This window comes from Phallusia mammillata, chromosome 3 (genome assembly GCF_965637545.1).
Source record: "Phallusia mammillata chromosome 3, kaPhaMamm4.hap1.1, whole genome shotgun sequence".
NCBI lineage: Eukaryota > Metazoa > Chordata > Ascidiacea > Phlebobranchia > Ascidiidae > Phallusia > Phallusia mammillata.
The window spans coordinates 22,226,571-22,251,404 of record NC_137254.1 but is presented as its reverse complement, the minus strand read 5'-3'; the positions used below and the strand labels follow the sequence as shown (position 1 = coordinate 22,251,404).

The 24,834-nt window shown below is 36.4% G+C and overlaps 3 protein-coding genes and 1 non-coding gene across 4 annotated transcripts; 2 read left to right on the top strand and 2 right to left on the bottom strand.

The window, feature by feature from the left end:
• Positions 1-9,582: 9,582 nt before the first annotated feature.
• On the bottom strand, positions 9,583-11,083 carry LOC145220267 (protein disulfide isomerase crld-1-like). The gene is made up of 3 exons (XM_080087527.1): positions 10,968-11,083; positions 10,224-10,343; positions 9,583-9,880 (listed from the first exon to the last, which is right to left on the bottom strand). Exons 1-3 carry the CDS (start codon positions 11,008-11,010, stop codon positions 9,762-9,764), a joined length of 282 nt encoding a protein of 93 aa, XP_079943653.1. The 5' UTR covers positions 11,011-11,083; the 3' UTR covers positions 9,583-9,761.
• A 4,509-nt stretch (positions 11,084-15,592) lies between these two features.
• On the bottom strand, positions 15,593-17,766 carry LOC145220214 (sodium channel modifier 1-like). The gene is made up of 7 exons (XM_080087489.1): positions 17,559-17,766; positions 17,322-17,481; positions 17,179-17,246; positions 16,926-17,115; positions 16,787-16,869; positions 16,654-16,727; positions 15,593-15,962 (listed from the first exon to the last, which is right to left on the bottom strand). Exons 1-7 carry the CDS (start codon positions 17,607-17,609, stop codon positions 15,875-15,877), a joined length of 714 nt encoding a protein of 237 aa, XP_079943615.1. The 5' UTR covers positions 17,610-17,766; the 3' UTR covers positions 15,593-15,874.
• Positions 17,764-17,836, top strand: Trnat-ugu (transfer RNA threonine (anticodon UGU)). Its single transcript has one exon. It is a non-coding gene; the product is annotated as a tRNA-Thr (tRNA).
• A 489-nt stretch (positions 17,837-18,325) lies between these two features.
• LOC145219111 (uncharacterized) lies at positions 18,326-21,927 on the top strand. Its single transcript, XM_080086494.1, has 9 exons — positions 18,326-18,606; positions 19,483-19,577; positions 19,642-19,712; positions 19,784-19,861; positions 19,929-19,997; positions 20,467-20,561; positions 20,685-20,858; positions 20,927-21,048; positions 21,305-21,927. The coding sequence occupies exons 1-9, from the start codon at positions 18,502-18,504 to the stop codon at positions 21,447-21,449; spliced, it is 954 nt and encodes a 317-aa protein (XP_079942620.1). The 5' UTR covers positions 18,326-18,501; the 3' UTR covers positions 21,450-21,927.
• The last annotated feature ends 2,907 nt before the right edge of the window (positions 21,928-24,834 follow it).

The window sequence follows — 24,834 nt, the reverse complement described above, 5'->3', positions numbered from 1 at the left end:
AGATTGTTGGTTCTAATCCCGTCCTGACCATTTGTATTTCTTAAAGCAGCAAACTTGCGACATCGCTTTAACCCAGCAAAACGAAGTGAGCCAAATTAAGTTAAAGTTACCAATTTCTTGAAAACCTTCAATATCTCATGTAAAATTATCCAACAGACCTGTAACGGGACAGGCGTATAACGCATTCTAGGCGTTCGCTCACCAAAAACAAAAACAGACCAGTGGCGATTCTATAGAACCGGTGCGAACCGGCCGAATCCCACCACTGCAGACGTTCATTTTTTCCAAACCCATTGTAAATATCGGCAAAATAAACTTTTTTTCAAATTACCTGTACAAGTGATACCATCTCCTGCGTATCCTCTTTTGCATTCACAAAAGTAACTTCCGTATGAGTTGATACACCACGAGGTATTAGGACATGCGTGGTTTCCTGAACACTCATTAATATCTAATCATGCAAAAGCGTTTTGTGAACCCTATTTTAAATGCAGGCAACATCATCATCAATTTTTGAAATATTTAAAATACGGGTTTTGTGCTGTTATAAGACAATGATGGTTTTTACCCATGTGCATCTTCCTAATACCTGATAGCACTTTAAAACGCAACATAACATTTGACATACAGTGACGTATAGTTTCAACACAATTATCACACGTACATTTGCAATATTTCTAATATCAAGACAAATTTGGGCAAAAGAATAACAAATAAAATATTTTGAGTAAAAACCAACAAAGTTATTTTTTATATTTTTGTTTATGACCTACCAAAACATTTGAAATCCTTGAGTTCTGTCCTTGGTGGGCATATACACTTGTAACTTCCAATTGTGTTTGAACAGTTTGCCTTTTCGGGACAAACGTTCATTTCACTTTGACATTCATTTAAATCTATATTTAAAACTGATATATTAATAGTTGTTGAATATATAGGCTATGTGTTATGCCCGTTGGGTAATATTTTTCAAATGTTACCTATAAAAACGAATAGTTTTTTAGTGTGCAGAAAAGACATAAACAGCACTGATATACACAGTTTTTCAAATGCATTATTTGCACGTGTATAGGCAGACACAGCGACAGAGGGATAAATTTAAAATCAGCAAAAACCGTTTTATGCTGCGTTGAGTAATGAACAATACAGGTTACCTATGCATGTAGTTCCGTTGAATACAAATCCATGTGGGCAGTCGCATACATAACTTCCATTTGTGTTTTGACAACTTGATTCACTTGAGCAAGTGTTTTGGCAACTTAAATCCCTGGTACAGATTGGATCAGGGTCCATACATTCGTTAATATCTGAAAGATATTATGAAAGACTTTTCCCAATTTTTTTCGCCTTCTAGTTATCAAAGTTTTCTGCAATGGCAATTGAGTTTTTCCATATTATGTTTCAGGATAACTAGTTTGTTAACAGATAATTTAGCTGAACAAAAGTTATGTCGCGAAAAGTTCGGGCGTAAGATCCTATAAAATGGGCACACTGTATATATAAAATGGGCTTGATTCCGGCTTGACTTAACTCAACATTTGTGACACAAATTCAGTTAGTTTCCATAAAAGGATTGGGGTTGAACGTTGGGCTTTGTGTCCGCTTATAACTTTGAGATGAACCAATAAACCTTTAACACTACACAAATTTTTCAAACGGTTTTAATTAGGAGCTGCAAGGTAGCCTACCACACATTAAAAAATATCGTAATCACAAATGCCTTTTATTAGTTACCTGGACAGTATGTTCCTTGTGGAATGATGTGTAAAGGTTCAAAAATTTTAGTGCTTGCCGTTTTATTGAATCCATTTAGGCACGAACAACGGTAAATTGAAGTTCCATTTTGCAATGAAACGCATTTTGCATTTGCATCGCAAACGTGAAGAGAAGATTCGCAAATGTTTGAAACTGGAAAATGCGACAGTTTTGTTCTATCTTAAATATGGCGTCATATTTGCAGACTTTTAAGTAGGCGTTTTCGGTCGGGTTCAAATTTAAGTAGAAATAAAACGTCTCTACTCAGGCATAAATATCACACTCGGCCTTATATTGTCTTAAATTTTACCAACTTTCAAAACCCAATTTAGACTTTCAATTCTAAAATCAGACAATACAGTCGGGTTTTTGGCTTGCTTATAACTTTGGTGCTAATACACTGCTGGCCTACTTCCTTTGTTCTTTGAATCGGTTAATAACGTGTAATAGCTGTTGTTTCCACGATTCAATGTTGGATACGTCAAATTTCGCACAGTCGTACTGATCATATGTCCCCCAAATCCGTCATGTTTAGTGGCATGTTCTATGTACGTGATAATAACTGCAACAACACAAAACTATCACATATATACAAAGAAAGGAGATAAGTCACAAATTTCAAAATCGTTTTGGGCTATAGTCCCATTTACTTTATCATTTCTTTGCTTACGCGCACACCTAACAGCTGATGGTGCGATCTATTTACCCTCATGTTCAAAATCAAAACAGTTAAAAAATACAAATGTGAAGTGACATTAATCAAGGGGAAATTGCGCCAAGGTATAGGCCTAGCATATATTCACACAAACATTGCAAGTCTTGGACACAAATTACTACACTACAACTTGTTTTATTTAATTTTTACCTGGTTCATTAGACGTGGCCAGCGTTGAAACAAAGCTAACGATCAAAAACACAACTATCCCTGCCATAACAGTGTGAATAGCCTACTAGCACCTCCGAACTATACAAAACAAAACACGTTTAGCAAACAGAGCAGTTAAGATGTGATGAGATAACCTGGTAATCAGCTGCCATAACACTATCATTTAGACTTTGTTTGTGAACTGAACTAACAGTTTTAAAAATTCGCGCCCCCGTAACTAAAAGCCTAAATATATTTTCCTTTCCATCCTGTGGCCTGAACATTCTGTAAATGTTCAAAAATCGATTCGCTTCCTAATAGGTTTGAACCTTTTTGCTAGAGATTGCCAAACAAACACTTACAATAGTGCACATATAGGCTCTTCCTTTTACAGTAAGTCAACATATGGTATCGTTTGCGTGCCGGACATACACCTACACCTACGCGTGGCCTACGTTCAGCGTTCCAAAGATGTTGCGATAGCCAACGCTAGTTAAAGCATTCGAATCTGCATTAGCACTACTTTTTCACAAGTGAAACGGAATTACTCAGGTACGATACCTGTTTTGTACAAAAACAAACAAAACGGGGCACACTGTATATTTATACATCCCTGTTATACTGTTGCTGCTTTTACGACGTGGAATACATGTGACATTTTTTTCCTTTTTTTCTGTTAATGATTTATTTTTGTAAAGAAAAATACACAAAATCTTCGTGTATTTTTAACAAATGCACAACTTTTTGAATTACGCATCGAACAGTGGAAGGAAATGAAGTAACGGATAAAAACACATTTTACATAACGGTCAAATAAAGTGTAGAGTTTCAATTAAATATTCAATTTTAAACTACGAATCTGCACAAAGAATTGCCCACAACTATTCTTCTTTTTAATTTTCTTTGACAGTATAACTGAACACTGTTTCAGTTGCAAGGTTAGGACAAAATATTTCCATCAAACAGAAGGTAGCTGCAATAGCACAGAGCAATTACCACAATGGTTGTCATGGTCACAACATTATTAATGTTTGTAAGCTGGCTTGGTTCTGAAAAATCTGAAAAAGGTAGTACCGCATAACTATTCAGTATTTAACCAAAAATGTCACAACATTTTATTTTGAACTCGTGAGTTTAAGGTTGTTGGTTCTAATCCCGTCTTAAACACATTTCTTAAAGCAGTTAACTTGCGACATTGCTTTAACGCAGTGAATGTAGTGAGCTCAATTGAGGTAAAGTTATCAGCTTCCTTAAAACCGTCAATATCTAATGTCAAATTATCCAACAGACAAGTAACGGGGCAGGCGTAACGTATTTTAGGCGTTGGCCTCCAAAAAAGAGATAATCTATGTTCATTTTTTCTAAACCCATTCTAAATACCGGTAAAATGCACTTTTTTAAATTACCTGTACAAGTGTTACCATCTCCAGTGTATCCTCTTTTACATTCACAGAAGTAACTTCCGTATGAGTTGATACACCACGAGGTATTAGGACATACGTGGTTTCCCGAACATTCATTAATATCTAATCATACAAAACATTACGTAGACCAGTGGTTCTTAACTGGCGGTCCATTGACCGTCCAGATGACTTTTTGGGTGGTCCACAGGACGCTAATTGTATTTTGGGTTAAATTTAAAAAAGGCTAGTTGCGTATAATTAATTGCTTATGCGAGTTATTGGCCTTTTGTTGTTACGTGTTATATCTCCATAAAATTAAATTATGTATTCAAATAATATATTTCAAGCGAATACGCTTGTTGTGGATGCTTTTTTATCCTAATTTGACATGGGTCTGGTCCACGATACTTATTTAATTGGAATGGCGGTCCATGGCCTGAAACGAGTTGAGAACCACTGGCGTAGACTTTAATTTAAAGTCGAGCAGCGTCAAAACCTAATTTTAAACATTAAAAACACGAGTTTTGTTCACAAAAGTGTTACAAGACAATATTTTTTTTGTTTTTCCTAAGTGCATTTTCCTACTATTTGATGGCACTTTAAATTGCAACAAAAAATTTGACATAATGGCGTAGTTTTAACAAAATTATACATTTGCAACATTTCTAATATCAAAACTGAATTGGGCTAAAGAATAATGAATAAAATAGTTTGAATAAAAACTCAATACGTTATTTTTTAGCCTACCAAAACACTTTGAATCCTTGTGTTCCGTCCCAGATGGGCACATGCACTTGTAACTTCCAATCGTGTTTAAACAGTTTACCTTTTCGGGACAAACGTTCTTTGACATTTCATTTAAATCTAAATTAGAAACTGTAATATTAACAGCTGAAACATATGATTTTATTGTGTCGCGCCACACTATATGTCCGCAACAAATTTCGTGAATTGCACCGTAAAACATACTTTTTATGAGTTTTATAATTTAGGGCTTGAAGGCGAAATAAAATGGTGCTTAATATGAAAAAGCAGTAGAAGAAAGGACACTTTAACAGCACTGATATGAACAAATCAAGTTACCTATGCATGTTGTTCCGTTGAAAAAAAAAATCCATGTGGACATTGGCATACATAACTTCCATATGTGTTGTGACAACTTGTTTCACTTAAGCACGTGTTTTGGCAACTTAAATCCTTGGTACAGATTGGATCAAGGTCCAAGCATTCGTTTATGTCTACAAATAAGTTAGTTAATCTGGTGAAACTTTAACCAGTCACCCATGTTTAACCGTTTGCATGGTTCAATGTTGCCATTGAGTAAAATATTTTGAACGAAAACCTAAAAGTTATGTATAATCCTACCAAAACACCTTGAGTCCTATTGTTCCGTCCCGGGTGGGCAAATGCACTTATAACTTCCAATCGTGTTTAAACAGTTTGCCTTTTCGGGGCAAACGTTGTTTTCACTTTGAAATTCATTTAAATCTAAATTATAAGCTGTAATATTAACAGTTGTTGAGTATTGTATGTGTTACACCTATGGGGTAATATTTTTCAAATTTTATGCGCACAAATGCGACAAGCCATGTTTCATAACCCAATGTAAACTTATTGTTGAAAAAAATTGATTTTAGTATGTTCAATTTCAATCTTCTTTTTTAGGAATTTTTAAAATTTGGTGCATGGCGACGAAATAAAATGTCATTAAAGTCTAACGCAGTATTTTTTATCTTATCACATTAAAGCGGCCATTAAATTTCTTTAAAAAACACAACGATAATGGTATAAAGCTAACAACGGCCGTTTATACTGCGTTGCTGGGTAGGGCAATATACGTTACCTATGCATGTTGTTCCGTTGAATAGAAATCCATGTGGGCAGTTGCATACATAACTTCCATTTGTGTTTTGACAACTTGTTTCACTTGAGCAAGTGTTTTGGCAACTTAAATCCCTGGTACAGATTGAATCAGGGTCCAAGCATTCGTTAATATCTGAAAGATATTAGGAAAAACCTATTTTTGTTTTCCCAATTTTTTCGCCTTCCAGTTATCAAAATTTTCTATGATGGCAATTGAGTTTTTTCGACTTATATTTCAGCTTTAGTAATTTGATAACTAGTTTGGTAATAAGATGATTTAGCTCAGCGGTTCTCAAACTGAGGTCCGCGGTCCCTCAGGGGTCCGCCACGCGATTTCGGAGGGACCGTGAGGTCGAGCCTGAAGTACTTCTACAATCTCATGTAACATCAGATCTTACGAGTATATAAGTAAAAATTAGACAGACAAATAAGTTTTCTGTAACAAGAAATATTTTTTTGCTAAAAACACTAAAAAAGCGATTGTTCGCGCACAATTTAAATGTTGTTTTAGTCCTGTTTGACGTAATAAATTGCCATTGAAACATTCTCACGTAATCCGAAGTAAATAAACTGAATTTATCCAGCATGTTGTAAGGAGAATAGTTTTGCAAAGGATTAGAGAACCACTGATTTAGCTGAACAAGAGTTGTGTGTCATTAAGAGTTCGGGTTTTAGTTTCTATATAAGGGGCCTTGATTCCGGCTTGAATTAACACATCATTTGTGACACAAATTCAGTTAGTTTCCAAAAAAGGATTAGGGTTGAACTTTTGGCTTTGTGTCCGCTTATAACTTTGAGATGAACCAATAAACCTTTCAAACTGCACAGCTTATTCAAAGGTTTCATTATGAGCTGCAACTTCCAGTGGTGGAATTCAGCCGTGATAGAACCGAGTGACAACAAAATTGAATCCCACTACTGCTGGCTGCAAAGTACCATACATTGAAAAATAGGCCTCTTATTAGTTACCTGGACAGTAAGTTCCTTGTGGTTTGATGTAGAAAGGTAGAAAACTTCTGGTGCTTGCCGTTTTGTTGAATCCATTTAGGCACGAACAACGGTAAATTGAAGTTCCATTTTGCATTGAAACACATTGTGCATTTGCATCACAAACGTGAAGAGAAGTTTCGCAAATGTTCGAAACTGAAAAATGCGAAAACTTGTTTACCACTAGCCTATAACCATTAGCCTAGTTCAAGTGATGCTTCTCCATTGACACTAGTTGCAAAATAAACTACAGCTGTTCACATTATCCTATAAAAGCTAAAATATGGCGACATATTTGCGGAGTTGTTTGTCGGCTTTTCGGGTCGAGTTTAAACTAGAGTTGAAATAAAAAAAACGGTTTTTACTCAGACCTAACTTCACAATCCGCCTCGTTTTGTTTCAAATTTTGCTAATTTAGACTTCTAAGCCTAAAATCGGGTACTACAGCCGGGTTACTTTGATGCTAATACACAGGCTTACTTCCTTCGTTGTTTGGATCGTTCAATAGCGTGTAATAGCTGTTGTTTCCACTTTTCAATGTTGAATACGCAAAAGTTTCCAACTTGGTTAAAAATCTTCCTCCATCTCCGGCCAGTATAGTGGTTTGTCTTTCGAGTGTAATAATAACTGCAACAACACATTTTTTTTTATTATACATAAAAGGAGATAAGTTCAGATTTTAAAATCGTTTTGGGCTACAGTCCAGTTTACTTTATCATTTTTTGCTTGCACGCCCACCTCACAGCTAATGTTGCGATCCATTTACCTCATGTTTAATATAGTTTAAAAAAATACAAATGTGAAGTGACATTAATCAAGAGGACTAAATAGTATCGAAATTGCGATAAGGTATAGGCCTATCTACATATTCACACAAAGATTACAAGTCTTTGCCACAAATTACTACACTTAACTTACAGCTCCCGCACCCCTGTGACTGTAGCTATAGGCCAGGGATGGCGAACCACTGACCCGCGGGTCACAATGTGACCCACCACGTGAATTTCAGTGACCCACTTGTAGTTTCAAAATTGTATACTGATTACTAGTGGTAGGGTTACCAGACTTCCAAGATTAAAAAGCAACACAACAGTTAGCTTCAAGCCCTTTGTCAGATTGCCTATTGTCTTAAAATTCAGATTGTTTAGTCAATTGTGAGGCAACAAATATGTTTATTTAAACGTACAACTTGAAACGATTTGTTGTAACTTTGTTGACGCTGTTCGGTTCAACATATTCATGCGAATCTTTGTTTTCACACAAGAATTTCATAAAATCAAGTGACAAGAATCGTCTCAGCTCAGATATGACTGCAGCGTTTATTAAGCTGAAAACTACCTAAGATTACAAGACTTTCAGAAAAAATGCAGCAACACGCATTTTAGCATTGACATTGACATGTAATAAAATATGTGACCCACTTTGTTTTCTGTCCGAATTTTGATATCATGGTTGACCCATTCAACTAAAAAGGTTCGCCATCCCTGCTATAGGCTATAGTTTGGTTGTCAATACCCAATCGCATATTTTTATGTTAAATTAAACGAAACCAGTTTAAAACGCTGTATTTCAATTCAATTTTATACCTGGTTCATCAGACGTGGCCAGCGTTGAAACAAAGCTAATGATCAAAAACACAACTATCCCTGCCATAACAGTGTGAATAGCCTACTAGCACCTCCGAACTATACAAAACAAAACACGTTTAGCAAACAGAGCAGTTAAGATGTGATGAGATAACCTGGTATTCAGCTGCCATAACACTATCATGTCGACTTTGTTTATTAACTGAACTAACAGTTTTAAAAATTCGCAACTAAAAGCCTAAATATATTTTCCTTTCCATCCTGTGGCCTGAACATTCTGTAAATGTTCAAAAATCGATTCGCTTCTTAATAGGTTTGGACCTTTTTGAAAGAGATTGCCAAACAAACACTTACAATAGTGCACATATAGGCTCTTCCTTTTACAGTAATTCAACATATGGTATCGTTTGCGTGCCGGACATACACATACACCTACGCGTGGCCTACGTTCAGCGTTCCAAAGATGTTGCTATAACCAATGGTAATTAAAGCATTCAAATCTGCAAACAGCACTCCTTTTTCACAAGTGAAACGGAATTGCCATCGAGATGCCATAATAGTTAGGGCGGGGGTCCGCAACCTTTTTTCACGCCGCGTTCCAATTCTTTTGTTACGTCAAAATTGGAATGAGTGCAAACATTTTTGTGCGTAATAGTTGTAAATGGCAATCAGAGAGCAACCCAATCTTTTGTAGAGCTTTGGTTGAGTTTTTAAAACGATTACGTAGAGAACTAACAACAGGCCAATTGATCGTTTGCTGTACAGTCAACTGTACATGCGTGGTACCAATTATGAAGCACCAAAAGTATTAGCTGCGAAAAACGTATTTTTTCTAAGGTACGACATCAAAAACCTGCGTCTATGTTTATTGTGTTTCAAATTTTCAGTATGTATATTTTTATCGTGCAAAGTTTTCAATCATATTATGTTTTGTACAAAAACAAACAAAAAGGGGAACACTGTATATTTATACATCCCTGTTATAATTTTGCTGCTTTTACGACGTGGAAAACATGTGTCATTTTTTTCTATTTTTCTGTCAATGATTTATATCTGTAAAGAAACACACACAAAATCTTCGTGTTTTTTTAACAAATGCACATTTTTTTGAATTACGTATCGAATAGTGGAAGCAAATAAAGTAACGGATAAAAACACATTTTACATAACGGTCGAATAAAGAGTAGAGTTTCAATTTAATATTCAATTTTAATCTACAAATCTTCACAAAGAATTGCCCACAACTATTCTTCTTTTTAATTTTCTTTGGCAATATAATTGAACAATGCTTCAGTTGCAAGGTTAGGACAAAATATTTCCATCAAACAGAAGGTAGCTGCAATAGCACAGAGCAATTACCACAATGGTTGTCATGGTCACAACATTATTAATGTTTGTAAGCTGGCTTGGTTCTGAAAAATCTGAAAAAGGTAGTACCGCATAACTATTCAGTATTTAACCAAAAATGTCACAACATTTTATTTTGAACTCGTGAGTTTAAGGTTGTTGGTACTAATCCCGTCTTAAACACATTTCTTAAAGCAGTCAACTTGCGACATTGCTTTAACCCAGTGAATGTAGTGAGCTCAATTGAGGTAAAGTTATCAGCTTCCTTAAAACCGTCAATATCTAATGTCAAATTATCCAACGACAACGGGGCAGGCGTAACGTATTTTAGGCGTTGGCCTCCAAAAAAGAGATAGACTATGTTCATTTTTTCCAAACCCATTCTTAATACCGGTAAAATGCACTTTTTTAAATTACCTGTACAAGTGTTACCATCTCCAGTGTATCCTCTTTTACATTCACAGAAGTAACTTCCGTATGAGTTGATACACCACGAGGTATTAGGACATACGTGGTTTCCCGAACATTCATTAATATCTAATCATACAAAACATTACGTAGACCAGTGGTTCTTAACTGGCGGTCCATTGACCGTCCAGATGACTTTTTGGGTGGTCCACAGGACGCTAATTGTATTTTGGGTTAAATTTAAAAAAGGCTAGTTGCGTATAATTAATTGCTTATGCGAGTTATTGGCCTTTTGTTGTTACGTGTTATATCTCCATAAAATTAAATTATGTATTCAAATAATATATTTCAAGCGAATACGCTTGTTGTGGATGCTTTTTTATCCTAATTTGACATGGGTCTGGTCCACGATACTTATTTAATTGGAATGGCGGTCCATGGCCTGAAACGAGTTGAGAACCACTGGCGTAGACTTTAATTTAAAGTCGAGCAGCGTCAAAACCTAATTTTAAACATTAAAAACACGAGTTTTGTTCACAAAAGTGTTACGAGACAATATTTTTTTTGTTTTTCCTAAGTGCATTTTCCTACTATTTGATGGCACTTTAAATTGCAACAAAAAATTTGACATAATGGCGTAGTTTTAACAAAATTATACATTTGCAACATTTCTAATATCAAAACTGAATTGGGCTAAAGAATAATGAATAAAATAGTTTGAATAAAAACTCAATACGTTATTTTTTAACCTACCAAAACACTTTGAATCCTTGTGTTCCGTCCCAGATGGGCACATGCACTTGTAACTTCCAATCGTGTTTAAACAGTTTACCTTTTCGGGACAAACGTTCTTTTCACTTTGACATTCATTTAAATCTAAATTATAAACTGTAATATTAACAGCTGAAACATATGATTTTATTGTGTCGCGCCACACTACATGTCCGCAACAAATTTCGTGAATTGCACCGTAAAACATACTTTTTATGAGTTTTATAATTTAGGGCTTGAAGGCGAAATAAAATGGTGCTTAATATGAAAAAGCAGTAGAACTTTAACACAGCGGTTCCCAAACTGGGGTCCGTGAGGCAATTTTGGGGGGACCGCGAAGCGGTTGAAGTAATTCTAAAATCTTATTTGGCGTCAGTTTGTGCCACTAAATAAGTTTAAAATCAAAGTAGAATTGAAAATCGTCTCCATTGCTAAACAATGGCCTTTATTGAATGACAACTATCAAAAATGCAATTGTTCGCGCACAATCGTAATGTTTTTTGTCCTGTTTGTGATGTCACATGCTGTCTTTGAATGATTGTTATGCGCAATTTTGCATAACTGGCTAAAATCCTGCAATCAACTTTCGTTTTTATGAAATACACATTTAGGCTTAAGGACCGCTAGCCTTCGAAATAATGGCAAAGGGACCGTTTTGAAAAAAATATGAAAAAGTTTGGGAACCACTGCTTTAACAGCACTGATATGAACAAATCAAGTTACCTATGCATGTTGTTCCGTTGAAAAAAAATCCATGTGGGCATTGGCATACATAACTTCCATATGTGTTGTGACAACTTGTTTCACTTAAGCACATGTTTTGGCAACTTAAATCCTTGGTACAGATTGGATCAAGGTCCAAGCATTCGTTTATGTCTACAAATAAGTTAGTTAATCTGGTGAAACTTTAACCAGTCACCCATGTTTAACCGTTTGCATGGTTCAATGTTGCCATTGAGTAAAATATTTTGAACGAAAACCTAAAAGTTATGTATAATCCTACCAAAACACCTTGAGTCCTTGTGTTCCGTCCCGGGTGGGCAAATGCACTTATAACTTCCAATCGTGTTTAAACAGTTTGCCTTTTCGGGGCAAACGTTGTTTTCACTTTGACATTCATTTAAATCTAAATTATAAGCTGTAATATTAACAGTTGTTGAGTATTGTATGTGTTACACCTATGGGGTAATATTTTTCAAATTTTATGCGCACAAATGCGACAAGCCATGTTTCATAACCCAATGTAAACTTATTGTTGAAAAAAATTGATTTTAGTGTGTTCAATTTCAATCTTCTTTTTTAGGAATTTTTAAAATTTGGTGCATGGCGACGAAATAAAATGTCATTAAAGTCTAACGCAGTATTTTTTATCTTATCACATTAAAGCGGCCATTAAATTTCTTTAAAAAACACAACGATAATGGTATAAAGCTAACAACGGCCGTTTATACTGCGTTGCTGGGTAGGGCAATATACGTTACCTATGCATGTTGTTCCGTTGAATAGAAATCCATGTGGGCAGTTGCATACATAACTTCCATTGGTGTTTTGACAACTTGTTTCACTTGAGCAAGTGTTTTGGCAACTTAAATCCCTGGTACAGATTGAATCAGGGTCCAAGCATTCGTTAATATCTGAAAGATATTAGGAAAAACCTATTTTTGTTTTCCCAATTTTTTCGCCTTCCAATTATCAAAATTTTCTATGATGGCAATTGAGTTTTTTCGACTTATATTTCAGCTTTAGTAATTTGATAACTAGTTTGGTAATAAGATGATTTAGCTCAGCGGTTCTCAAACTGAGGTCCGCGGTCCCTCAGGGGTCCGCCACGCGATTTCGGAGGGACCGTGAGGTCGAGCCTGAAGTACTTCTACAATCTCATGTAACATCAGATCTTACGAGTATATAAGTAAAAATTAGACAGACAAATAAGTTTTCTGCAACAAGAAATATTTTTTGCTAAAAACACTTAAAAAGCGATTGTTCGCGCACAATTTAAATGTTGTTTTAGTCCTGTTTGTGACGTAATAAATTACCATTGAAACATTCTCACGTAATCCGAAGCAAATAAACTGAATTTATCCAGCATGTTGTAAGGAGAATAGTTTTGCAAAGGATTAGAGAACCACTGATTTAGCTGAACAAGAGTTGTGTGTCATTAAGAGTTCGGGTTTTAGTTTCTATATAAGGGGCCTTGATTCCGGCTTGAATTAACACATCATTTGTGACACAAATTCAGTTAGTTTCCAAAAAAGGATTAGGGTTAAACTTTTGGCTTTGTGTCCGCTTATAACTTTGAGATGAACCAATAAACCTTTCAAACTGCACAGCTTATTCAAAGGTTTCATTATGAGCTGCAACTTCCAGTGGTGGAATTCAGCCGTGATAGAACCGAGTGACAACAAAATTGAATCCCACTACTGCTGGCTGCAAAGTACCATACATTGAAAAATAGGCCTCTTATTAGTTACCTGGACAGTATGTTCCTTGTGGTTTGATGTAGAAAGGTAGAAAACTTCTGGTGCTTGCCGTTTTGTTGAATCCATTTAGGCACGAACAACGGTAAATTGAAGTTCCATTTTGCAATGAAACACATTGTGCATTTGCATCGCAAACGTGAAGAGAAGTTTCGCAAATGTTTGAAACTGAATAAGATATAAGACAATTTAGCCTATAAGACAATTTGTTCACCTATATAGTTTACGTGATGCTTCTCCATTGATACTAATTGCAAAATCAACCACAGCTATGTATATTATCCTGAAATGTGGCGTCACATTTGCGGAGTTGTTAGTCGGATTTTCGGGTCGAGTTTAAACTAAAGTTCGAATAAAAAACGGTCTTTACTCAGACCTAACTTCACAATCTGCCTCGTTTTGTTTCAAATTTTACCAATTTAGACTTTTTAACCTAAAATCGGGTAGGCTACAGTCGGGTTTCTGGTTCGCTTATAGCTTTGGTGCTAATACACTGCTGGCCTACTTCCTTTGTTCTTTGAATCGGTTAATAACGTGTAATAGGTGTTGTTTCCTCTATTTGTTGGATACGCCAAAGTTCGCACAGTCGTACTGATCATATTTCCTCCAAATCCGTCAGGTATAGTGGCATGATCTATGTACGTGATAATAACTGCAACAACACAAAACCATCACATATAAACACATGAAAGTCCTTATTTCTAAGATTTGTCCTTACTTGGAAGGGCAATGTCTTAGAAAAATGTATTGTGCTTATTTCTAAGAAATGTCCTTGTTTTTGACTTGAGTCCTTATTTTGTCTTATTTTCAACAACTACAAGTCCAATCCTTGTTACAATGAAAATTAAACCGAGACTTGAGCTGTCATGGCTCGTATAAAAGCAAAGATTTATTCAAAAATGTTTGTTTCGTTTTGTATGAAAACTTAATTTTTCGGTTGTCCTTATTTTGGGGTATATGTCGATGGCAACCCTGGGCATAGGCCCATCTATATATTCGCACAAAGATACAAGTCTTTGTCACAAATTACTACACTTAACTTATTAGGCCTACAACTCCCGCACCCCTGTGACTGTAGCTGTAGTTTGGGTGTCAATACCGAATTGTATATTTTTATGTTAAACGGACAAGTTTAAAACGCTGTATTTCAATTCAATTTTATACCTGGTTCATCAGACATGGCTAGCGTTGAAACAAAGCTAACGATCAAAAACACAACTATCCCTTCCATAACAGTGTGAATAGCTTACCATAGCACCTACAAACTATACAAAATAAAGCACGTTCAGCAAACACAGCAGATAACATGTGATGAGATAGCCTGGTAGCTGTCATAACACTATCATGTCGACTTTGTTTATTAACTGAACTAACAGTTTTAAAAATTCGCGCCCCCATAAGTGAAAGCCTAAGAATATTTTCCTTTCCATCCTGTAGGCTAGCCTAAACATTTTGTGAATGTTCAACATTCGATTCACTTTTATTAGGTTTGGACCTTATTGCAAGAGATTGCAAAACAAACACTTACAATAGTGCACATATAGTAGGCTCTTCCTTTTACAGTAAGTCAACATATGATATCGTTTGCGTGCCGGACATACACCTACACCTACGCGTGGCCTACGTTCAGCGTTCCAAAGATGTTGCTATAACCAACGCAAATTAAAGCATTCGAATCTGCAATAAGCACTCCTTTTTTGACAAGTGAAACGGAATTGCCGTCGGGATGCCCGAATAGTTAGGGCGGAGGTCCACAACAATTTTTAACTCGTAACACGTGCCAATTCTCTTGTCATTTTAATACTGGAACAGGTGACAACATTTTTGTTCGTAATAGTTGTAAATGGCAATCAGAAAGCAGCCCAAATCTTTTGTGTAGCTTTGGTTGAGTTTTTAAAACGATTACGTAAAGAACCAACAACAGGCCAATTAATAGTTTTAATTTGGCGAAAAAGTACTTAAATATGAACGCGCAAATCGTTTGACATGCCATGGAAAATAACCGCCAGGCGTTGCTGACCCCTGTGTCTGAGCAATCCGTATGTGTTCACAAGATTGTGGGTTCTATTCCCGACTCGGCAACTTGTGTGTCGGAGAAAGAATCTTAAGAAACATGGCTCCACCCCAAAAGATATTTAAAGTCAGCTTTATTTCACGTAAATGTATGTAACGGACTCGTAATAAAACGTATAACAAAAAAACACTTCAAACAACACATAAAGCGATTGCTTACAGTCGGGCAACATGTTTAAAGTTCTTGGAGAGGATTTGTACCATTACCCCATCACTGTTTGGCACACCTTGAAGGATAACGTTTTACAACATGGCTGTTTAGTTTTGACAATTCTGCATGTCCCCACCCTTTTTCTTCTTGAATATCTAGGACTGTTCTATGACACCAAATCTTCGTTTTCAAGTGGGCAATTCATCTTCATCAGAATCAAATTCAACATTTGGATCTTTTTCCCATTCTCCAGCTCTGTTTCGAACCCAGCCTTGACTAAATGGTAATGAAGAATTTAAAAAAATCTGATTTATTTTAATCTAAAAGGACATTCTAATTATAGAAACAACTTTTTTGGCATACTGCACCTGGTATTATGACGAAACCAAAGAAAACATTTTAATTTAACAACTATGTAGAACAGTTTTTCTCAAACTTTTACCCCAGGCCAGGATACACCCGTACAATAACCAAATTTACGGGATGCACCATTAGTATTAACATGAAAAATTATTCACGAAAGCAAAGGACTAAATAATGCTAATTCAATTTTTTGTTATCTCCAAGCCAATTGGCTGTCTCATAGGCAGGGTTGCCATCAGCATGGACCGTAAAATAAGGACAACTGAAATATAAGATTTTTGTACAAAACAAAATGGAGGTTTGCATTCATATGAGCCATGGCTAACATGGCATATTTTTTACCAGAAACAATCTGTCCCAGGAACAATACTTTTTTTGACTTGTAATTGTTAAAAGTATGACCCACTCAAAAACAAGGACATTTCTTAAAAATAAGGACAAATCTTAGAAATAAGGACAGTATTGCAAGTTTGCAACCCTGCTCCTAGTTCAGACTTTTTGTGAACCACTGATTTTTTGATAGATAGTTGTCTACTTCAAAAACAGTTCAAAGCTCTAGCAATATGCTACCTGGTAAAATGAATATCTTATTAGCAACACTTACCTTCTTTTTTCAATTTCCTTTCGTGTCAGTTCAGCTTTTTCCTCAGCAGTCATGTTTTGTCGTGATTTATATTCCTAGAGTCACAAGAGAAGATAATAAATACATTTTCATGATATTTGTGATTATACCATACCTCTGCATTGTTAAATGGCATAGTTTTGGCAACCCTGTCCAGGCAAGTTTTCTGATTTTGTGGATTGGGTATTGGGTGATCATCTAGAAATGCAATTATTACTGTATTACTGTAATCATTCCTGAAAGAAGTTGTTTACTTTTGGGGTGTTCTCTGTGTTTAATTGATTCATCACACTCTTTGGATTTTGCCTTGGTCATCAATTGCAGCTTGGGTTTGGGTTGGTACTTCTTAGGATTTGACTTGTAGTGCTTTCTATTGCATATTGTCTGTGTGTTGTTTCCCAGAAGACATGCTCTTTTTCCCAAAAGGTCAGACTTGTGTTTATCCTAAACAAATTCGCAATTACTGAAAGTTACTACACAGTTCCTCAGCACACAAAGATAAAATACATTATCTGCCAGTCTTGATTCAATCTGCTGCAACATTTCCACTTTCCTCCTTTGAAAATACTTTAAATCTACAAACACACACAATACATTTCAATTTTGACCTTTGTTCTACTGATCAATTGAACTTTAGGTTAAGTTCTTACTTTTAGTGTGTTTTGTCGAGTTTCTGTGATTTTGAAGAATTGATATTTTATCAAAAATGTGTTGAGATCCACAAACCAAACATGTAAACCTTCCATCTCTCAGCTTTTTCGCTTCATCTATTGGAATGTCAATAGAGGATAGCTCTTCAACTCTTCGTTTCTAACAGAAACCAAAGGAATCAAGACCTTTTTGATTTACTTAAATGAAAACACATTGTTATTTACTCTATTTTGTACCTTTAACAAGTGCAACAGGGCTGGATCATTTCCCTCTCGTTTAAATGACATCAGATTGACATAAGAAATGATCTAAAACCTTTCTCAACTAAAACCTTGGTTGCAACATACAAAAGACATTTGTAGAAAGTAAAAACAGAATCTAACTGAAAATCCATTGACATGGTGAAGAATAAATACATAAAGGTGGCACCGTTGTGGCGTCGCCGCCATAGCTCAGTGGTTAGAGCACTGGTCTTGTAAACCAGGGGTCGTGAGTTCGAATCTCACTGGTGGCTTTCATAAAAATCTCATATTTTTGTCGACAAGGCTTCGAAGGAAATCAACGCAATTCCAAGCATATTTTACATTGTCATAACAAAGGACTCAAAATTACTTCGTAATGATAACAATAGACATTTTGTGTAATATTAACAATAGAAATCATTAATCTAGAACCAATTTTCCACTGGTTGCCTCTTATACTTTTAACTGTTCGTTGGAAAATACACCGGAAAACAGTGCCTCAGGGGTATTTTTGTTAGTTTAATTTTCTGTGAATCTCATTTAACATAAACTGCTGGTAAGTGCTGGTTTGAGCCACGTCGGCGGCGGCACAAAAGGCGATTTCGCATTAAAAGTTTGAAGAAATGATTAATAGCCCGAAGGCATGTTTATGTGGAACTTCGCTTTGCGTTCAGACCAACGGTGTAAATTGACGATTTAACTTTTCATGTAAGTTACAAGAGATCTAGACTAAACTAAAGGCAGTTGGTTAGCATTATCTTCAGAGATAGCTACAGATGGCCTATGGTTTAATGGTAGTTTGAAGTAATCTATTGGTCATCAAAAAAGTGCATCTTAACTGTTTTAATGCCTTAAGTTTTGTTTTAATGACATATTTAAGTAAAAAACTGCGATAGCTAGAAGGCTCGGTTTTTGTTTATTTTACTTTTGGACGATCATGGTTGTTACAAAGTCAAGGCTATGTTGCTGTTTCGGAAGAACCACGTTTTGTTGCTGTTGCAGCGTGAGGACCGGAGCTTCTGTTATTGGATGGTTTAACTTTGTAAGTTTTGAACTCGAGACTGTATATAGGCTATCACAGCATGATTATTTTATAGTACATAAAGTACGTTTATCTTATGTTTTAATAATAGCCTAAGAGCGTATCACGTGTAGCGGTCATGATATTAATGTGCACAAAGTTTATGTTTAAAGTTAGCATGTTGTTTGCAATAATGTTGCACAGCATGTAGGGGAAGTGTTTAACCTCTTTTTAACTGGATGCAAGTGTTGGTATTTCCGTTCTCATGCAAGTCATAAGATATTTTGAGTCATTTTGTTATTCTAGAATGTTCTGCACAAACAGGTGTTTGTTCATCATTACGCATACTTCCTCTTGTTTATACTGTCGTTTCCGTTTCAAGTTTAAAGTAGAACACAGCCGCTCGTACTTGAGAAGAAGCATAGCAGCTCGGTTCGAGGGCGCTATGACTTTATAAATTGCACCTTTGCCATAAAATGAATTCTATAACTTAAAGGAAAAAAGGTTTCACGCAATAGACAATATTTTGCTCTACTATATATATAGCTTATTTTCGACTTTGTCGCCGGGGAATTCTGGGTCTATTCTTAGACTATTTTTAGTCATCTGGTAGTCTATTTTCTTCTATTTTTCTCCCTTTGGGGATGTGGAAGCTGATTTAATCGTTCGCCTTTAAACGTTTACTCAAGAATACAAAGAAATAAGAAACACTCTGTGGGGCTGTAATCAGTCAGCTGTAATTGAGATGCAAAGATCAGACTCACCAAACAATTTGCAATGAACATCATAGTTTACACTGTAGCCGCCTTTAACAAGTCGCCATCGAGGCAGCAGCGGCTACACACGCAACTAGAGTAAGAATGTACAACATCTAATGTTGCTTACCTTGGTTTGCAGATCATCAACTCTCTGTACGTTGGACTGATGGTATTTTCACTTCATCGGATTCAAGATGATCTGCTAAGTCAAATACAGTATGAAGAACAATTACAGTACGTGTATCTCTAATATTGTTTTTTTTGCATATCAACAGCCCTAAAAATCTTACATTTTTAGAGTGGGCAAATTTGACGCAAACAATGAACCAGTGGATGAAGGTTCGGGGTCACTTATATTGTCCGGTACAGGTAAACAAACAAACCTTTAAAATAGAGAAAATATACACAACTGCATTCAGATATTTCATATGTTTTTACAGTGCAACTAACGTCAAATTGTGTCGTTGGTGGCAAAACGGTCATACTGGAACAATGCATTTGCGAAGAAAATTTAAACTGTAAGTTGAACTTTGCTTTAAACATGAATTGTCGTTTTTTGTTGCATTAAAACCTGTTAATTTTCAGTTAAATCTGCAAACCGGACGGTTTGTGTGGGAGCACTCAGAGATTGTAACAAATGCATCATGATTTATGGTAAGTAAGCAGCAACTTTCTCAATTGAACTTCAAGTCAACGATATCAAGGCCAGTGTTTTTCTTGTCACCATCTGCACTGATGAGACCTTTTAGGCCGAAACATTGTGCACTGTCTGCAGCTTACCATTTATTGGCTCTATGCTTTTACAATGTTTTTCTTCACATAAAAAACCCACTTACATATAGTGGCAAAACTTGAAGTATTTTTTGGCTTATATCAACACGATGAAAAGATGATGTGATTGTGCTGGTTTCAACATTGAGTTTAATGCTACAACTTTGCGAACAATTTTGACACGTTTGTTATGTTTGTTGCATAAAGGAAACTTATAACTAACTTGTTGCTGTATTTCGCCTGTTTAAATTTTATTTTAAAATTTGCCAACGATCCCACAGAAGGCGGCGGCAAAGCTGAGTAACACTGCACTCAGGAAAACAAGACGAATAAAACTTTGTTTGTTTTACAGTGGAAGAGTATATTGTTCCAATGCTATACAAGAGCCTTGCGATACCTGGCATCTTGCTCGTATTCAGTATTATCTGGTTGACAGCAGTTGAATCAGTAAGTAGATCAAGCCTGTGTCCTATTGTATACTTAATTGATTGTGATGGATGCTAAAAGTAGTTGTAGACAATAGTTTTCATATTTCGCAAGTATGCTGAACTGATTCTTTTTAAATTTCAGAGATCGCTAAGATACGTTCGTGCTTGCGGCTTTATTTACATTGTGGTGATATTTCTGCAAACGGTTTTGCAACTTGGATTTCTCGGTTATGCAAATCAGGAATTAACAAAAAATCAATTTCAGTCTATCTCTTGGTCTGTGTGGTTGGTCTTTGGAATTTACGCAGCGCTAAACGTAAGTCAGCAGGCAAACAGTGACTCTTTTTAATTACCTACGAATTAAATTACCACATTGATGTTTAGGTGTACTTCATTCCAATTCTCTACACATATCTGAAGCTAAGAAAACAGGAAGATTATGAAGGAATAGAACAGGGTCTGCTAACATCACAAACCACTGCTCCTACACCTGGACGACCCATGGAGTAAGTGATACGTCGTGTGCTAAATATGTCTGGGATAAGCAACAAGGACGGCAATCCCCTTGAACAAATATGGCCACCCTATCTCTGTTACTTGCGTTTCTTATACTTTACCTAGTATCAAATTAAAAATACGAGATGATTTCCAAAGAATAGCTTTTTACTGTCTGTGTGGGTTAAGACAAGTTAACAAGCTAATAAATAGCAGTTCATACTATTTTGCTCCAAATAACCTTGTGCTTAATTACTTATGACACAGTGTGTACCTCGAAGATGCGTTTGCTATTGACAGCGAAGGGGAGATGGACGTATTCCGTTATACCAACGACGACACAAATCGTGCCAACTACGGAGCAGCCAGCAACGACCAACAACCAATTTCAACTCATAACGTTCCCATATAACTAGCTTTATTGCAGCGCATCAGTCAAAAATGCCGCTACTATTTTGCTTTTAGTGGTGAACTTACCTACACTCAGACCTATTTGCAATGTGGGAAGATGCTTTAGTCCGCGGTAATGGTTATAGTCGTGCAAAATTTAAAGGATTTTATGTAACTTTTACACAAACCCGTTTAATGGATGTATAGATCTTGTCAAGGGTATACTTGCCAGCAGATACACGTGAAAGGAAAATCAATGTGTTGCTGTATTTTGCTTTTAAAAAAGGTTTCCCGTTGCTGCGAAAATATTTATTTCTTCTTTCTCTTCTGTAATATAGTTATTTTCACTGACACAGGTTACATCCTATACGGTATTCCCATCAACTTACAAACGTATCTTTAATTTTATCAAGCACCATCGAAATTTGCTTCTTTCCAAGTTTTTTCCGCTACATGGCGCTCTTGCGAAGTAAAACTGTCCATTTTATGGAGCTGCATAAGCTTTTTCTCCTTGATTATAAATTCAAAAACAGTGATTTAAATATTAGCTCAAGTCAAGACTTTCAGCGTTGATATGATTACACGATTGCGGTCAGTGAGTTTCAATAAAAAAATGCCGTGTTTTGAAGTAACCAAAAAGTTTTGTTAAGAACTGGGCGTAATGTAATCAACAGCATCGCATGCTTTAAAGCTAACCGTTTTTAATCGGTAATTTTGAATTAAGTTTACGTTCAAAATAATCAGGACAGTATTTCCGTTTACATCGTCACGCTATCGAATTGGCGTAACAAATGGTCGCGATATCTCGCTCCTTTATATGGCCACCTGCTCATTACCCGAAATCCGTTCTGCGTATCTGCCTGTAAACCGCTATAAAATTGATTTCCAATGGCGCATAACGACTGAAAAGAGCCAAAGCAACGTCGCTTCCTCACAGCGTACGCGTATCGTGTATAGTGTCAATAGAATTTAAAGGTTTAGTGTCAAGTTTCAACTGTTGACCTATAGAACAGTGATCAGTTATAAACTGTGCAATATCGTAAAGCTTTATATATCCAATAATCTTTGACAGCAAGTTAATTCAAGATGCGCAGGCTTCGTAGTTATGAGCAACGTACCGGCATCGAACAGATGTTCTCTTATGTTGGCATTATAAGTTAGATCTCTGGGGTTTTGTGGTTAGGAATTCTCACAGTATTTATTACATCTCGTTAACTTATCGCTAGACCGTTTATTACGTCGCGATTACTGATGACTTTCAACACTTTGAAATTGACTTTAAAAACTAAATTAATTTTAACACGTGCATCAAGTTGAACATCCACATTCGTATTGGCGGATTGTTTTAATTAAAAACTGTTTCCAAGTTTTCATTTAGAAAACGATTCAATAAGGTTGACTAAACTAAGTTGCGTCTTTTGTCACCATTTAGCTTAAAAGGGAACCATCCATTTGCTATGAAAAATTACTGAGACAAAAGTGTTAATTGGTTGGACGTTAGAGAACTTTGACAAAGTAAGTTTATGATGTTCAAAGGTGCTGGTACAATTCGGAGTAGCTTAAAGGATTTCAACTCTTACAGCTATAAGTGTCAACAATATTTAAACATAGGCAAAGGTTAATTGCTAGATCAATATTGAAAAACTTGGCAAGTTTCGTAGCCTAAGCAGTTTCGAGGCCTATTCTTCAATATGGGTATTTTAATGGAGACACTCTTTATGACGTCAGCTTTGGTGAAGCGACGTCCTAACCATGATTGACTTTGTCCAAGAGACGCTTGACGCTATCGAAACGTACAGACCGCAGCCAAATTGTATTAACTTTCGGTTGTGAGTTGGTAATCAGGAAGAAAATTCAATTAACGCGATACATGAAAGGAATGACTGACAAGACGACGCAATCCCAGCGCAAAGGAACGTTAATGAAGTCAGAAGCTATTTAAAAAGCAGCGTCGCTGAGATTGATTGCCATAGGCGACGACCAACGTTCAATAAAGCTTGCGGCCTGACGCTGTTCATTAGGCAAACACTGAAATATGAACCAGCAATCTCATTAAGCGCGACAAACAAATATTTGAAAGACGTTTAATCAGGGTGATAGACTTCTGCTGTTTTTGACTTTGCAAAGACGTGAAAATGAGTTTTAACATGGGCCTCTCCTATCGCGATTTCATATTTCATCAACAACAACACGTTAAAGTCCACTTGCTTGTCACAAACGTTTATTAGTTCAATGTTACTATCGCCACTAACTTTGTGTATTGCAAACTGGTAACGTTCAAACAACAACATCGCCGGAAAATAGAATCATGTGAAATAGCAGATTTTTGTAAGAATTTAGGTCTACCACATACCTGAAAACAAAACTAAAAATAGATCCAAGTTGGCAGGTCCCAGGTGCTGTTTTCCCAACCAAATGCCGCGACAGACTTTACGCCCCGCATGCCTGTTACGTCAGCACGCCAAGCAGTTGAGAATTTCCACTCGACTGAGAAGATGAAGCCACCGCGCAATGAGCCTCTTTTACTAGTTTCTTTTTTACTCTTTGGAGGTCGCGTTTACTTCCCTGCGTGAGCGTGAGCGCTGAAAAGCGTTGGTTGAGACGCAAAGCGCGCAGAAGGCCTGCGTTTTACGGCAGTCGTGATTGCACACAGCGGTGCTTGTAAAGGTTGTCGGGACACAGTTTACAGCAACGTGCAGAAATCTCAGTGGTAATTCTGTGACCTATGTTGAACACAGAAGTGAGGCATGGTAGATCCTAGATCAAACACGATTTGCTAATGTAAAGTAGGTAATAAGAACAGAAAAGTGTATGATTTTGCTTGGAGTGTTATAGATAGCATCAAGCATGCGGGCTTGTACAAACGGGTCAGTGATGGCGTTACCTCGAGATTGACTGTACTGCTGTGCGTAAACAACATCAATAACTAGATGAGGCTGCAGTAACGCACTTTGGAGTTGTTGTGAATTTTGACGACACACGCAACTTCCCTTCATTGTCGCAGTTTGATTGGTCGATGTTAGCACGTGCCCACGCGGCATCTGTCGATGGCAATTAAAACTATGAGGCTGATTGTGTAGTACTGGGAACTGCAGGTGCGATAACGTTCTGTTTGGCAAGGGAAGTTTCAATTACCTTCTCTACTATACCGCTTTTTCGTTTTTACTGCTTAAAACGTTGCTAATTCAGCTATGAACGTTTAACAAGTTACTATCTGTTTCCATTTAGTTTGTAAGAACTCAGGACACCGTAGTGTAACATTTCTTAAAAGCGTTTGATTTGTTGCTGTGGTGACCGCTTGATGGAAAACAGTGAGGGTAATCGTTGCTTTAAGTGGTTATTATTAAGGTTAACCTAGAAATCTACCAGGGCAGTATTCGTGTTTGAGGGTAAACAACTTGCCACGT

Excerpts from the sequence above, each read along its gene's own strand:
- LOC145220267 (XM_080087527.1), bottom strand. The coding sequence starts at position 11,010 with ATGTGCCCATCTGGGACGGAACACAAGGATTCAAAGTGTTTTG. Across the intron at positions 10,344-10,967 it reads CAAGGATTCAAAGTGTTTTG|ATATTAATGAATGTTCGGGA; the intron begins GTAGGTTAAAAA and ends TTGTATGATTAG. Across the intron at positions 9,881-10,223 it reads AGATGGTAACACTTGTACAG|ATTTTTCAGAACCAAGCCAG; the intron begins GTAATTTAAAAA and ends TACCTTTTTCAG.
- LOC145220214 (XM_080087489.1), bottom strand. The coding sequence starts at position 17,609 with ATGTCATTTAAACGAGAGGGAAATGATCCAGCCCTGTTGCACTTGTTA. Across the intron at positions 16,728-16,786 it reads TGCCATTTAACAATGCAGAG|GAATATAAATCACGACAAAA; the intron begins GTATGGTATAAT and ends TTGTGACTCTAG. Across the intron at positions 15,963-16,653 it reads AAGGAAATTGAAAAAAGAAG|TCAAGGCTGGGTTCGAAACA; the intron begins GTAAGTGTTGCT and ends ATTACCATTTAG.
- LOC145219111 (XM_080086494.1), top strand. The coding sequence starts at position 18,502 with ATGGTTGTTACAAAGTCAAGGCTATGTTGCTGTTTCGGAAGAACCACG. Across the intron at positions 19,862-19,928 it reads TTGCGAAGAAAATTTAAACT|TTAAATCTGCAAACCGGACG; the intron begins GTAAGTTGAACT and ends GTTAATTTTCAG. Across the intron at positions 20,562-20,684 it reads GGTTGACAGCAGTTGAATCA|AGATCGCTAAGATACGTTCG; the intron begins GTAAGTAGATCA and ends TTTAAATTTCAG.